Source organism: Lutra lutra, chromosome 6 (genome assembly GCF_902655055.1).
Source record: "Lutra lutra chromosome 6, mLutLut1.2, whole genome shotgun sequence".
In the NCBI taxonomy this organism is placed as follows: domain Eukaryota; kingdom Metazoa; phylum Chordata; class Mammalia; order Carnivora; family Mustelidae; genus Lutra; species Lutra lutra.
In genome coordinates this window covers 66951176-66965594 of record NC_062283.1, presented here as the reverse complement: position 1 = coordinate 66965594, position 14419 = coordinate 66951176, and the positions used below count along the sequence as shown (strand labels likewise).

At 39.5% G+C, this 14419-nt stretch overlaps 1 protein-coding gene across 5 annotated transcripts in view; it reads right to left on the bottom strand.

The window, feature by feature from the left end:
• The window catches only part of BTBD9 (BTB domain containing 9), a 435224-nt gene that overhangs the window by 358399 nt on the left and 62406 nt on the right, over positions 1 to 14419 (bottom strand). For all 5 annotated transcript variants that reach the window (XR_007128303.1, XR_007128302.1, XM_047735015.1 and 2 more), the window contains exons 5-6: positions 12808 to 13027; positions 9699 to 9818 (exon numbers count right to left, since the gene is read on the bottom strand). Coding sequence is in view for 3 of the 5 variants with exons in the window: in XM_047735015.1 (XP_047590971.1) it covers positions 9699 to 9818; positions 12808 to 13027 (340 nt within the window). In the remaining 2 variants the exon portion in view is untranslated. The remainder of the gene's footprint in view (positions 1 to 9698; positions 9819 to 12807; positions 13028 to 14419) is intronic.

Below are 14419 nucleotides of genomic sequence, written 5' to 3'. Positions count from 1 at the left end.
ACCATTTCCAAAGTAAACAGGATCAGAAATGACTACGTATTTCACAAATAAATCTGTGTCTAACTTCTTTTTTCTGACCTCCAAGATCTGCGGTCTAACTGTCCTTCTCTCTTCTTGATCTTTCAAAAAGCAAAGTCAACGAAGTTTTACTCCACTGATAGCATTTTCTGATTCATTCTGGAAGCTGTATAGGAAATCCTGGAAACTCTGTCCCACCATTTTCAGTCGTGGTTCCATAGCTCACCTATGCTGGAGGCCCCTCGCTCATATTAAGGGACCCAGAGTCCCAGATGGCTCTGTATTCTATTCCTCCCTTGTTTTCTACTTGACAGACCCACAGTCCCATGCTCAGTAGTTCAAACTCTGGCTTCCTGGTTCAGGATTTCCTAAGTTCCTAAGTAAATGTTGGAAGAACTGAAGTATAAAAACAGGTTCCAAAAGGAGATCTCAAATAGGAAAATTGACATACTAAGATCAATTTCCTTACCGGTGGCATGTACTCAATGATGAAGTACCTATGGAAATGCATTATTTTTCTAAGCAAAAGATACATTGATTCAAATCCTGCCTCCAAAACAGGAATTTTTTCTCTGCTTCTTGCAAATTTTTACTATTCTCTGAATATTATTTATGAAAACTAACCTAATTTACAGTTCTCCCCATGGAGTCTTCTAATCTTGTTGAAAGAAGTTTAAAAAAAAAAAAAACTTTAAATAAAAAAATAAACTGAAACAGTTCTACAAGGTCATATAAAGAAGAGGATTGTCATTCATGTACATGTCTCAGAGCTTAGGGAGGTATGGGAAGGTAAGTAGTAAATGGACGATTTCAACTGGTGAGACAAAATAAGGCATTTTTAATAAGAACCAAAGATGAGGGGGCGCCTGGGTGGCTCAGTGGGTTAAAGCCTCTGCCTTCGGCTCAGGTCATGATCTCAGGGTCCTGGGATCGAGTCCCGCATCGGGCTCTCTGCTCTGCGAGGAGCCTGCTTCCCTCTTTCTCTGCCTGCCTCTCTGCCTACTTGTGATCTCTCTCTGCCAAATAAATAAATAAAATCTTTAAAAAAAAAAAAAAAAGAACCAAAGATGAAGTTAGGGAAGAAGAAGGAACCAATGATGGGAGAGTTTTGAGAAAATAGTTTAGGTTTGGCCAAGTCCAGTGCAGATTCTGCCCTGGGCAGGTGTCCTGCATACATAGGACATCCTTTCTCCTTTTGTTTGCCTGCTCAATCCCTTGGTCCTTTATTACTCACTTCAAATCTTCTCTTCTGTAGGAATCCCCACAGCCATACTCCTGCATTACCTATGTATTCCCTTATTAATGCACCAACGACATTTTACTTTATCAGTCCCTAGAAGGGGAGCAGAGTGTGTCTTGTTCATCCTTTTACGCCTGACACCTAACCTAAGTGCCTGCAAATATAGCAGGTGTTCAGTCCATGTTTGTTGAATCAATGTCCACAGGACAAAATGCTGTAAATAACAGAGTAGCACTGAGGAGAGTGAAAGCATAAGAAAAAGGATTCTGATGCTCACCCAGAGAGGTGCTGTCTGAACTTGATCCTGGACCTAACTACTTGGGAAGCAACTATTAGCAGCACCAAATATAGTGCTTGCCCTTCCAGGACGAAAAACAGACAACGGCTGTTTGTGGCAATAATAACAGGTCATTAGTGTTATTAACATCATCTCATACAATAGGCTTATTAAAAGACACTTATTTATATTCTAAAATTATAAAATAAAATGCAAAGGAAAAGGACAACCCTGTTCTGTTTTCTCATATTCCAACTCCTCCACTGCACACACAAAAGTTCAACGTGTTATTACCCTTTAAACAAAATGAAACAAAAAAGCCTGGATGCAATTGAATAACTTAAGCACAAACAGCCAGTCTCAAAGGTCTTACTGAATATAAAACACAGCGGGTTTTTTTTTTTTTTTTTGGCCTAATAAGAGGATTGTAGGTGAAATAATAAATAGAAAATTTCTAAACTTAAAAAAAGAAAAACAGCAATTCAGGATGTGAAAAGAGCTCATGAAGAGAGACTTCATAATATATAAAGTATGTTTCTAAATACAGTGGAAGCAAAACAAATCAGGAGTTAAGAACATCAGGCTCACTATGTAATAATAAAGTCCAAAATGATCTTATTAGGAACTAAAGGGCTGGAAAATTCAAAGCTCTATCGACAAACTGACAAAACACACCTAGATAAAGGATTGCTATTCTCCCTTTGGAGCATTTTAAAAGTGCAAACTTCCCAATTGCTCCTGGTCCTCACCCTCCCCATCCACATGGCCAGCAGCCTGGTGTTGGGGCAGCTGTGCCCAGCGCCAGCAGAGCAGGCTGCGGCCACTCTGCTTGGGGCATCTCTGCGGGGATTCCAGGAAACTGCTGCGGCCCAAGAGGTAGCAAGAGCTCCTTCAGGGCTGCAAGTCTCCTCCCGCACCACCCCAGAGTTGATGCTTTACCTCACATCCTGCAGAAGCAATGCAGGACTGGGATGCTAACTGTGCGTTCTGAGGGACCTGCACATTTAGCTTCTCTAAGGCTCAATTTCCTTGTTTGTAAAATTAGGTGGTTAGTGGCATTTCCCTCACGGAGCTATTGTGAGGATCACACAAGGTAATGATGTGTCTGGTGGGAGATAATGCTCAATCAATGTTAGACCATCCCCTTCCTGTCTCTCCTGAGCTCCTGTAATCCTGTCTTTTCCTCATCTTCCTTTCTTCTGTTCCTGATTCCTTATAAATACTTAGTGGCTCATCCCCTTTGAGTTCCTCTTCCGTTTGGTTTGAAATTCCAAAGGAAGATTTAAATTAAAAAGGAAAAAACCCTTATTTGTATGAACCTGACTGATTGTACTACAGAGGCCCACATATGTGCTACACTTTGTAGATGAGGAGTCAGGAGCCAGCTAGTACCTGCATGTACATCTCCGGGCTTCGGACGTAATTAATGCTTCCCGGGAGCTGAAAGGCTTAAATGGTACAAATAGTTTCACGTGTTATTTCACAAATCACAGACTTCAGAACAATTGATATATAAATACGGATTAAAAAAAAAAGGCAATTTCAACCTCTCTTTGGCCTCAAATAAAATTGTTATGATTTAGTGACACCATGTGGCTACATTTTGCTTTGCATTCTTGGAAGAAAATGTTCCTCCGAATTCAGGATTGCTCTATGCTAGTTCAATCATGACATCAAAGTTGTAGGCAGAGGTACAATTCAAACTAAGTATGAACGAAAATGATTACTTTTTTAACGTGAAACTATTCCTTTTTCCTTTACATCTGAATAAGACATTTCTTGAATTCTGAAGACGCCAATCACATAAAGAAAGTAAAGGCTCAGCATAATTCTAGCTACAATTCTAAAGCATCCTGGTGAGCCAATGAATAATGTAGAAGCGCCTTCCTTTAAAAGTAAATAAATATATCAATGCCCGGTTATGGGGGCAGGGGAGAACAAGAGAGAAAAGAAAGGAGACACATAGCTATTTTACAATGTGAATAAGGTTGGCAAAAAATGCTTCCATAAATAGCAATGTGTATTTTCTCATTTGTTTTATGTCCTGTAGATCTACAGCACTGTGTAGGTACTATAATCTAATGAAGATGGGTTAAAAAAAAAATTATACTGCTCTAATGATGGCAGGGATGAGGAGGGACCTGGAATGTATGGTAGCAACAAGAGATTAAAGTGCCCTATACCAAAACACAGTACAGTTTTAGTATTCATCTAATGAGGCCTCCTACAGGAGACCCATTACTCCCGAATAACAGTCAATGTACACCAAAGAAAGGCTAAATATCTAAAACAATGACCGGGAAATAGCACTCCTTTCACTCAGTCAAAAACACCATCTCCCCTCTAGTGCCTTCCCAGACCACATATTGCAAATATCCCCCACCCCCCACCCCGCCCAGACCCACGCATGGCCCCCCATCAGTCCCTATCATAGCACCATCTTCACAACACTTGAAAGAACTTGATGCATTCTTCTTACTTGTTGAGATTGGTTCCTCCCAGATTCCATGACAGCAGAAGCCGTGTTAATCTTCTTCAGGTGTTGTGGCCTGGGTATCAAGTACAATGTATAGCACAGAGTAGGAGCTTATTTTGGATGAGTGAGTGATGAATGAATGAACAACAGATGAATATATGAAGAAAAATCTATTTCCCTAGCTGGTGAAGCATGCCTAAATTTCTTGTCGTACGTGAGAGTAGAACCATGCTAGTGAGATGTTTATCATCATTTATGGCCTCTAATGTGACCACTGAGACCAGAAGACAGGCTGGCAGATGCTTTATAACACCCTTTCTTTTCCCCATGATGCATTTGGCACATTATAATATCTCATTCTAAGAAAAGAAAAAAAAGGAGGGAAGGGAAACTACAATAATTAAAACACTTCCAGCTATAGGCAAAGAAATCAGTGAAACAGAGTATATGCTAGTATTTAGCATATGATAAATATGATTGTTCACATTTGTGTGGTAATGAACATTACTAAATAAATAGTCTTCATCAACTGACTATCCTTACCTGAAACACACACACAAAATGTTCTGGCTGAGTTACACATCTAGATATAAAGACAAAAATAACAAACAGTAGAAAAAACTTATAACATGCTGGAGTGTGAAATACCTTTCTAAACATGATTGCAAACGACCAGAGATAAAAAAAAAAAAAAAAAGATTAAGAGAATGGACTACATTCTCTTAAGTAAAATTCCATATGGCAAAAAGTACCAGTAAAACACTAAAAACTAAAAACAAATTGCACAACACATGACGGACAAAACAATGGCATATCTATATCTATATCTATCTCAGTGTGTATATATCAATATATCAAAATAAAGTTCTGATAAGATAGAAAAAGATAAATGCCTCAGGAGAAAAATATGCAGAAGACTAAAATAGGCTTTTCATAAATGAAAAAGAACAAATGGTCATTATTAAACAATACTATACTTCATTGATGATAAATGTAAATTAAAATAAGGGTTTTGGGTGTGTGTGTGTGTGTGTGTTTGTTTAACAAATCATAGCTCACATTGGCCGTGTTGACAAGCCTGCATTGGTTTAGGGCTCAGAGAAAGAGCATTTTCACGTGCTATTGGTAGGAATTGGATACAACCTTACCAGAGGACAAGCTTTACCGAGATTTTAAAATGTCCCACATTATAATTTGATAATAAAAATGTCAAGAACAAGACATTTCCATGATGGTAGTTAAAAACAAAAGGAAAGGCAGAAGCTTAGTCTTGTGTGAACAGTGGCCATCCCTCCTGTCCCTTGTCTTCAGTGACTGCTCTCCTGTCTCTGCCCAGCCCCTGAAGCAAAGGTGTCTGCCATCTACTCTTTTCTTCCTCTCTCAACAGGCACACCCTGAGGGCTGCACTTTCAGGTGGGATTCCTTTCCTCAACTCCAGGGTTTTGCCCCATAATTACTTTTCTGATTCCAGCTACCAGCCACCTGCAGGCTCGAAAATCCACCTCCACCCCTCACACCCATGTTTTCAAGTCTCCTATTTTGGCAACATTATATGGCTGCCAAATTACCAGCACTCTGTTGAGAAGCAGCCAGACAGTGTTTTAAAACACCCCCAGGGCACTCCATATTTGCCACTCCCTATTAGTATTTTTTGTTCAGCCCTGGGCTCCAGCATCCAGGAAAGCCGTGGAAGGCAGTGGAAGGGCTTGAAGAGAGCTTCCTAGATACACAGGACCATGTAAAGGTGAAGCAGAAATGGCCTTTTCCTAAGAAAGAGAAAGCTGCTAAGACATAACATGATTCTGAGTGCTTAAGAAAGATTATACTAACACGGACAAGTCCATTTTCTTCATCCCCAGGAGGGGGCTGAGCGGGGTGTGTTATTAGTCTAGGCTTTTGGCTACATAGAGCAGTCCCCAATTAACCTCCAACGCATTCCTAAACCGGACCCAGGAAGACAGAGCAGATCATTTCTGTCCACTCACCATTATTACAGCTGGAGCAATCACTCTCGCTTTGAAGCCTGACGTTATCCTATCTATTGCCACTGGTTAATGTCCACTACCTTAATTAGGTGAAGTGCAGACTGAATTACATTCTACAGATATATAAAAAGCCAATTGTACGCCATGTATATTTTGCTACAATAAAAAAAAATGCTTTACCAAATTACAACTGTTGGGAACACATCACTACCAGGTTATGAAGATGGAGTGTACTGTTTTAGGCATGTTTCAGACTGCTGTGTATTGACTGGCAATCTGGAAATGTGTCAGGGAGACTACGCTCCTGAGGTCAGGAACAGTTTCCTCACAGTGAGCGCCACCATGGCCAAAGACGATGGCAAGAATGACTCTTTTCTCTGAAGGTCAAATGCCAGTGGAGAGTCTCAAAATTTAGAAAAAAATAAAAATAATAATAATACCAACAATTTTAAAATAATAAAAACAAAAAACAATAAAAATAAAAACCACTAGTTTTTATGAGCCTCTACTTTGGGCCAGGCACTGTACTCAATGTTCATACACACGCTCTGTCATCTAAACCCTCTACGGCAGACTCCTAAATGGTGTTGTTATTTCTGTTTTTCCTGGTGTAGAAACAAGGGCTTGGAGAGGCACAACTTCACTAAGATCACCAGGCCAGGATTCAATGAAACCAGAGGGTGAGAAGAGCTCTAACTCCATAGACCATGGGGTTTTCTTTTATTTGTTTTTTGTTTTTTCACAACAAAATGTGCTAATGTACATGCAATCCAGCCAAGACTCAAGAGAGAGCTAGGTAATCTCACACTCCCCAACTCACAGTGTCATTCTTCTCTTGTGAATATATTTGATGTAATCTTTCCTCGATAATGATACATCCTTCAGGATTAACCTCAAAATTTGGCTTCCTCATGAAAATATAGGAAATTACCTTTGCAAACGATGTACCTGAGACCTTTCTAGCACGGATACACATTTTAACAAATACATGGATCAAAAGTACCAATGAATATATACACATATTAATGCTGAACCGATCTCTCCTCATTATACAGTCAGTGCCTTGACCCCAGGAAGCCTGTGCTAACATTTATAGAGCACCTACTACATACTAGATCATAGCCTGAGTACCACCCAAGAATACTAAAAGATCACAATCTCTACTCCTTATTTCCAAGAAGTTGTAATTTTAGTATCAGAGACAAGACAAATACTCAAAGGATACTGAAAAACAAAGGTGACATACAAATGTACAAATAAACTAAATAAGGCAAAGAGAAAGAATGTATATGTGCCCAGTGAAGTCCCTGGAAAATGTGTATTTAGAACATTGTTTAGACAGGCAATAAATGATTGTGAAGATAAAAAACACCAAGCATAGGGGAGCCTGTGTGGTCAGCTGGGCGACCAACTCTTGGTTTTGGCTCAAGTCATGATCTCAGGGTCATGAGATCAAGCTCTGTGTTAGGGTTTACACTCAGCATGGAGTCTGCTTGAGATTCTCTCTCCCTCTCCCTTTGCCCCTCCCCCTGCTCATACTCTCTCTCTAATAAATAAATAAACAAATAATCTTTTTAAAAAAAGAAAAGAAACACCAAGTATAGGACATCCTTGGAAAATTAACTGAGACTTACTCTTAGGTTCATTTTAAAATACTACCAAAATCCCAACCATTTACAAAAGGCAGAGTTTATAAAGGAATGTAGTAATATATGTTAAAGTGGTTATAAATCTCTTTAATTTTATTTCTTAATATGGCTATCAAGACTCTTTCCTTTTCTTGTTGTTGCTATCTCTAACATCACCTTTGCTCTAATTTTCTCCAGCAGGGTTGGGAACTGGCTGTACCAAAACCAAAATGAGCATTTTCAATACGCCGACCTCTACAAGACATAAAAGTTACATCAACAAAAGCAAGGCCACATGGTAGAGACAAAATAACAAAAGGGAAGTATAAATACTGCCCATTAGTAAGTAAGGGGACGGTATAGCTTGAGATCATGACTGAGGACACACATCCCCCTCCATATGGTAGGGGTTTTTGAGTGGGTAAAGCTCACAGATTCTGTCACGGCTAGTATTATATTCATGGTGTTTTGTTCTCAGAGCCATGTTCCTCTTGTTTCAAATTGCAAACACAGTCCTTCAGTCCACATAGATGCTTTGGTTGCTATGCTGCTTATCTTCTAATCCAATACAATCATAGTAACATGAGTCAATGCAGGCTCAATCTCCTCCTCCAAGATGGGGCCCCTGTGTTACTCTCAAAATATCCCTAGGCAGCTCGGAGATACGAAATCTTCACTCAATTTCTTGTCCCTCTCATTTTAATCCATGCAAAACTCCTCTGATAAAAGAGCCACTGCCAGACCTGCAACACTTCAGTCTTTCTTTGGGGAAATGAAATTGATTTTCTTCATTTTCACACACGAGGATCCCTGGGTAACAATATTGTGTCCAGCCATACCCATAATAAAAAAAATGTAGGCGACATTCTTTACTGTACCAGAACGCTGAAAGTTTTTGTGGAGTTCCTTGATGGAGGTAAGAATTCAGCCTGATGCTGTTAGAGCGTAAGTTTACTAAGTATAAGGGTGTCTTCTGACCAAGAGACTAAGTGCCGTGGGGCAACCCCATCTGCTCCAAAACAGCCACAGTGGGAGGTCAGCTGGGGTCATAGATGAGGGTGGGGACAGGAGGGGGTAAAGAGGCCAGTCCCACACTGTCCCTGGTTTACACCCACCATACACCTTTTCTTCTCCTCTTGCCACACTAGTCTAGACGAACCAATCATTCTCTGCCTTTGCTCTTTTGACTTTAAGATAAGGAACACCCGAGGGCAATTTCCAAGGGGAAAATTACAACAGGAAAAACAAAACAAAAACAAAAAAAGAAAACAGCAAAATTCCAGGCCCCTCTAACTATCTTTCCCCTCCCAAATTCATTAATTGTATAGGTTTTATAGAATTTCAGAAAGCTTAAAAGATGGTTTAAACCTTCTGAAATTCTATAAAACCTATATAATTATATATATATATATATATATATATATATATGCACACAGAACAGTAGCTCACCAACAATTTTTAAGAACAACCTTCCATGGGGCCACAATGCATAACAACAATAAAAGCTAAGGTGCTCTGGTTGAAGGGAGACAGCGAGCCTGGAGCCCCAGCAGCTCAACCTCCCCTGCCCCAAACCCAACCCACTAGATACACTTGTTCCGTCAAGCTCTGCTGATAAGCACTGACCTAGAAAAAGAACACAGATATTCAGAATGTGCACACTAACCTCCAAGAATCTCCTCCTGGCTCTGAGGACTACCACGGAAGCCTCCAGAAATATCTCCCATGGCTTTTGTGGGAAGAACGCAGCCCCTAACAATCACTCTGCTTTCAGTGTCTAGCTTGGAGCTTAAAGAGCATCTCCACTTCTCCTGTGCTCTGTCCCTACTTGTTCACGGCAGGTCTCCGGCATACGTATGGGACAAAACACTGGATAAACAGTTCCACAATATACTCTAGAATTAAGATGCTTTGTTTTCATATTTTCCCTAAGTTTTTTAGTTGGGATGCATTTGATAGCTGATAACCCGAAAAAGTCTTCTTCTTTGAGACAAAAAAAAATATAGCCCATTTCTCAAGGTTCACATTTCCTTAAATAAAACATCACAATCATTAATTAGCCATGAGAACTAACCTGCAGACACGGGCTGGAAAATACAACTTTTGCCAAGAACGACATAGATACTGCGAATGGTCAATCACTCTAATCCAATCAAGTTCATCCATTGACACCTCAATGAAGTATGAGTAAGACCTGTGATTCAAAAGGAAAAATGCAGAAAAAAGTACCATATTAAAATAACAAAAACAAGTCATACTTTAATAAAACATTAAAAGATACAAAAAAAACACAGTTTGCTAATTGCATTTTCTGCATAACAATCAAATTATTATCAGAACTTCCTGTATAACAGTCAAATCCTGATAATAATAAAATCTGTATAGACCCACTATCGTAGCATGCACCACAACGCACTGCTTATCTCTCTGCACGTTTGTATGCCTTACTGGATTGCAAGCTGCTTAAGAACAAGGAGCATGCCATATTTATCTTCATCTGTTCAGGGCCCAGCACCCTGTTTGGCACATATCCAGCATGCAAGATAATTGCTCCTTTCCAAACAGAGCGAGGATGCCTTGCTCCTGCTGTATTAGCAGATTCATAAAACCATGACAGAGAGAGGACACAAAATCGAGGAGTCGGAGGTGTGCCTTCTCCTTCTACCTTTCCTAGTCTGGGTGTCCAGCCCTATTCCCTCAGGATAGCCAACTCAGAATGGTCCCCCAGGAAGGCCAGCTTATTTCCTGCTCCCTCTCAGTCTCCCACCATCCCACACAAATATGTGGCCTGAAGAAAAATAAATGACATGGTGTAGAGATAATATGTGTTTCTTTTGGGTACAACATAGAATTTGGCAACTAATAATCTGAAGTAGTAGCAGTAATGAAAATAGCCTATCATCCTCCCCTAGTCCGCTATGCTGGACCATTAGATGCTGGTCCCATACTGCACAAATCTATATTCCCCTGTCATAAGCCAAATTTAAATTTGAGATGCAGTTATTACTTGTACTGTAATATCAACAGGAACAATCTCAGAAGATTTAGGTGACCATAAATGTCAGCCTGCAACCAACAGTTGTGACCAGAAAAGGTCAGCTTATTTTGTGTCATCCCCTCATTTTCTGCTGTCCCCTCACTCCCATTCATTTTATCGCTCAGTCTCAAACTGGTTATAACCTTTTATTGAACCTCTCTGGGTTATCAGTAATGCAGGATATAATTTTACAACACATGTCAGGATCTTTTGGGCTTAAGATTCTGAATTTTTCACCTTTGCTTAGAATTATAACAACTTCTGTGAAGAAAGAACTGCTACGTGGTTAAGTCCCCTTTTGAATGTAATGCACGCATTAAAACAATGTGGCCTATAAATATTTAACATCATGGGAACGATAACTACTTTCAGTCTGAAACATACTAACCTTTTCTTCTGTTATCTTTATACTAATTTCACTATTAATTAAATGAGTGAATATATGTAAAACTTTGAGAACAGTACCTAACCACATAAAAGTAATGAAAGTGCTATATAATTATTGTTATACCATTATTATTAACCCAGAGACTCTTGGGAATGATATGTGAATTAGCTCCATTTTGCCAATTAAACATATATTATATCCAATAAGATACATATCAGAAAATAAATATATATATATTTTTAAGTTTTTATTTATTTATTTGAGAGACAGACAGAGATAGAGAGCATGAGAGGGGAGAAGGTCAGAGAGAGAAGCAGACTCCCTGTGGAGCTCTCCCGGACCAAGACCCGAACCGAAGGCAGTTGCTTAACAACTGAGCCACCCAGGTGCCCATCAGGAAATATATTCTTAATAAAGAGAAACAGATAAAGACAACCTGGGGACCTTGAACACCTGTGCCTCTGAGAAATGCTGATTCTCACTTCATGAAGATTCCCTTGTATTTGGTTCAAAGGGCCTAAAAGGCCCAAGTGGTGGCCAGCGGTGCTAACAGAAATGAATTACCATGCAAGGGTATCATCACCATTACTACTAAGTCCTCCATGCCCAGACTCAAAGAGGCATGAGTAGGGCCTAAAATACTATACCAGTTTCTGGGTATGTAGGGTTTAGGTTAACGATGGGCAGTGATGAGAGAAACAGTTCTTGGTCACCCAACTGCTCTGGTACTTCTTAGCGTCACGGATGAGTCCTAGAAACTACGGTGGGTGATAAGTGTCAGAGGTGCCCCGAGAAAGGCAGAATCTTGAAGCCACTACAAAGTGGGTGGGTTCCGAGGCTGGAGCCCACCAAATATTTTTCACAAACTTCCTTTATTTTGAGGATGATCATTTATCAATCCACTAAAAGACATTTTTTTTTCTTCATCCATAGGATAAAATGCATTTAAAAAGTCATAATATTCGAAAGTAAAGAATCAAGTAAATAAAAAATGCTAACCCAGAAGGCAGAATACCAAACAGCCATAAACAATAGTAGAGAAATATTTTATTTAGAGAAATACCTTTTTTTTAAGATTTTTACTTATTTACTTGAGAGAGAGAGAGAGAGAGAGCGAGCGCACGAGAGGGGGGAGGGTCAGAGGGAGATGGAGACTCCCTGCTGAGCAGGGAGCCCGATGTGGGACTGGATCCTGGGACTCCAAGATCATGACCTGAGCAGAAGGCAGTCACTAGCCACACCAAGGCGCCACACCAAGGCGTCCCTAGAGGAATATTTAAAGAGCAGAATGCTCACAATGTATGAATTACAAAGTGAAGTTAGCCCTTATACATTTCATCTTTATTTTGTAAAACTATGTGTGGTTTCTGTTTTGTGTATGTGTATGTGCGGGTAACTAGTCAAATATATACAAAGTTAGATAGATAAATACTAGTTAGACATATACTTGTTAGATATATACAAAGATTACTAATGGCCAGTGAGATTACTAACAATTTCTATTTTTCTCCTTTGTGCTTTTCTATATTTTCTATGTTTTCCATGATAAACACTATTCATTACTTTTATAAGCAGAAAAAAGTAAAAAACATTTTTTTAAAAAGGAATATAGCCTTTAACTCTTCCCTCAAAACTAAACTTCAAGAGAAATAGCAAAACGATCCGAAGGAAATAAACCACCAAATCTGTAAAACCAAAATTAGGTCAAGTCAATCAAACATAATGTCATTTTCTGTCCATGTCATAGTAATCACTCACCGGCTATCTCGGTCCCACAGGAGTATCCGTATGTGATTGATGATAGATGGCTGACCTAACTTAATCTCAATGCCAGAACGGCAGTCATCATCAATTGGGTGCCTGGAAAATCCATGATCCAAATCGTAGTTTTGAGTATCGCCATCTAATAAGGCAGACTTCAGCTCCCCTTTTACAACCTGGGCTCCATACTTCATGGTTGCAATATTTTCTTCTGGGACTACAGTTAAAAACAGAAAAAGCAAGGTTAATGGTTACTTGGTAAATTAATCTATACTGTGAGAAAAAGGACAAAATTCTAGCATTCTAGTTGATTCTACTATATGTATTTCATTTAAAAATGGCAGAGACTTGTCTCTGATAGAGGATGTGGAATGTCTGTGAGGATTAAGATACCATCCACAGTTTATTTATTTATTTATTTTAAGATTTTTTTTATTTATTTATTTGACAGAGAGATAGATCACAAGTAGGCAGAGAGGCAGTCAGAGAGAGAGGAGGAAGCAGGCTCCCCGCTGAGCAGAGAGCCCGATGCGGGCCTCGATCCCAGGACTCTGGGACCATGACCTGAGCCGAAGGCAGAGGCTTTAACCCACTGAGCCACCCAGGCGCCCACCATCCACAGTTTAAATGTAATGACACCACCAAAGCCACAGAGTGCCTGAGAGTAATGTTACTAAGAAAAAGCTGGGAATACTGGGGGGGGGGGGGGGGGGGAAGCCATGTACTAGGACAAACAAATCAGCTCTGAGTTCACTCTATTAGTAGCTTTATTTTTTTTAAGATTTTATTTATTTATTTGACAGAGAGACAGAGAGAGCACAAGTAGGCAGAGCGGCAGGCAGAGAGAGAGAAAGAAGCAGGCTCTCCACCGAGCAAGGAGCCTGATGTGGGGCCCGATCCCAGGACTTGGGAGTCATGACCCGAGCCAAAGGCAGCCGCTTAACCGACTAAGCCACCGAGGCACCCTGATTAGTAGCTTTAATTTAATATCTACTGGACAAAACTGGCATATAAGATGACCTGTACCCGCCATTTGGACTGACCGCAACATATAAAAGCAAAGCAGACAGACCAGATATCTGATTAAACAACAGAAGACACATTCCAATATAGCAGAGCTGCTGGACATGAACTATATGTGGACAAGCTGAAGTAATTAATCTAGCGAGAAAACAATAATATATATAAAAGAAGGTGTATTTTTACTTCACTTGAGCATTTTAAAAATGAAAATTCAGGGGCACCTAGGCGGCTCAGTCGTTAAGCATCTGCCTTTGGCCCAGGTCATGATCCCAGAGTCCTGGGACTGAGCCCCACATTGGGCTCCCTGCTCAGCGGGAAGCCTGGTTCTCCCTCTCCCACTCTCCCTGCTTGCGTTCCCTCTCTTGCTCTCTCTCTGTCAAATAAATAAATAAAATCTTTAAAAAAAAAAAAGAAAGAAAATTCAGCCAGTCATCAAAATTAGTATTATATAATTAATATATATACAATATAATTAAAATAAATAACAATTATTATATATAAATATAATTATATATAAGTAAAAGATAATACAATAATTATTTATTATATATTTATTATAAATATTATAATATATAAGTATTTTATA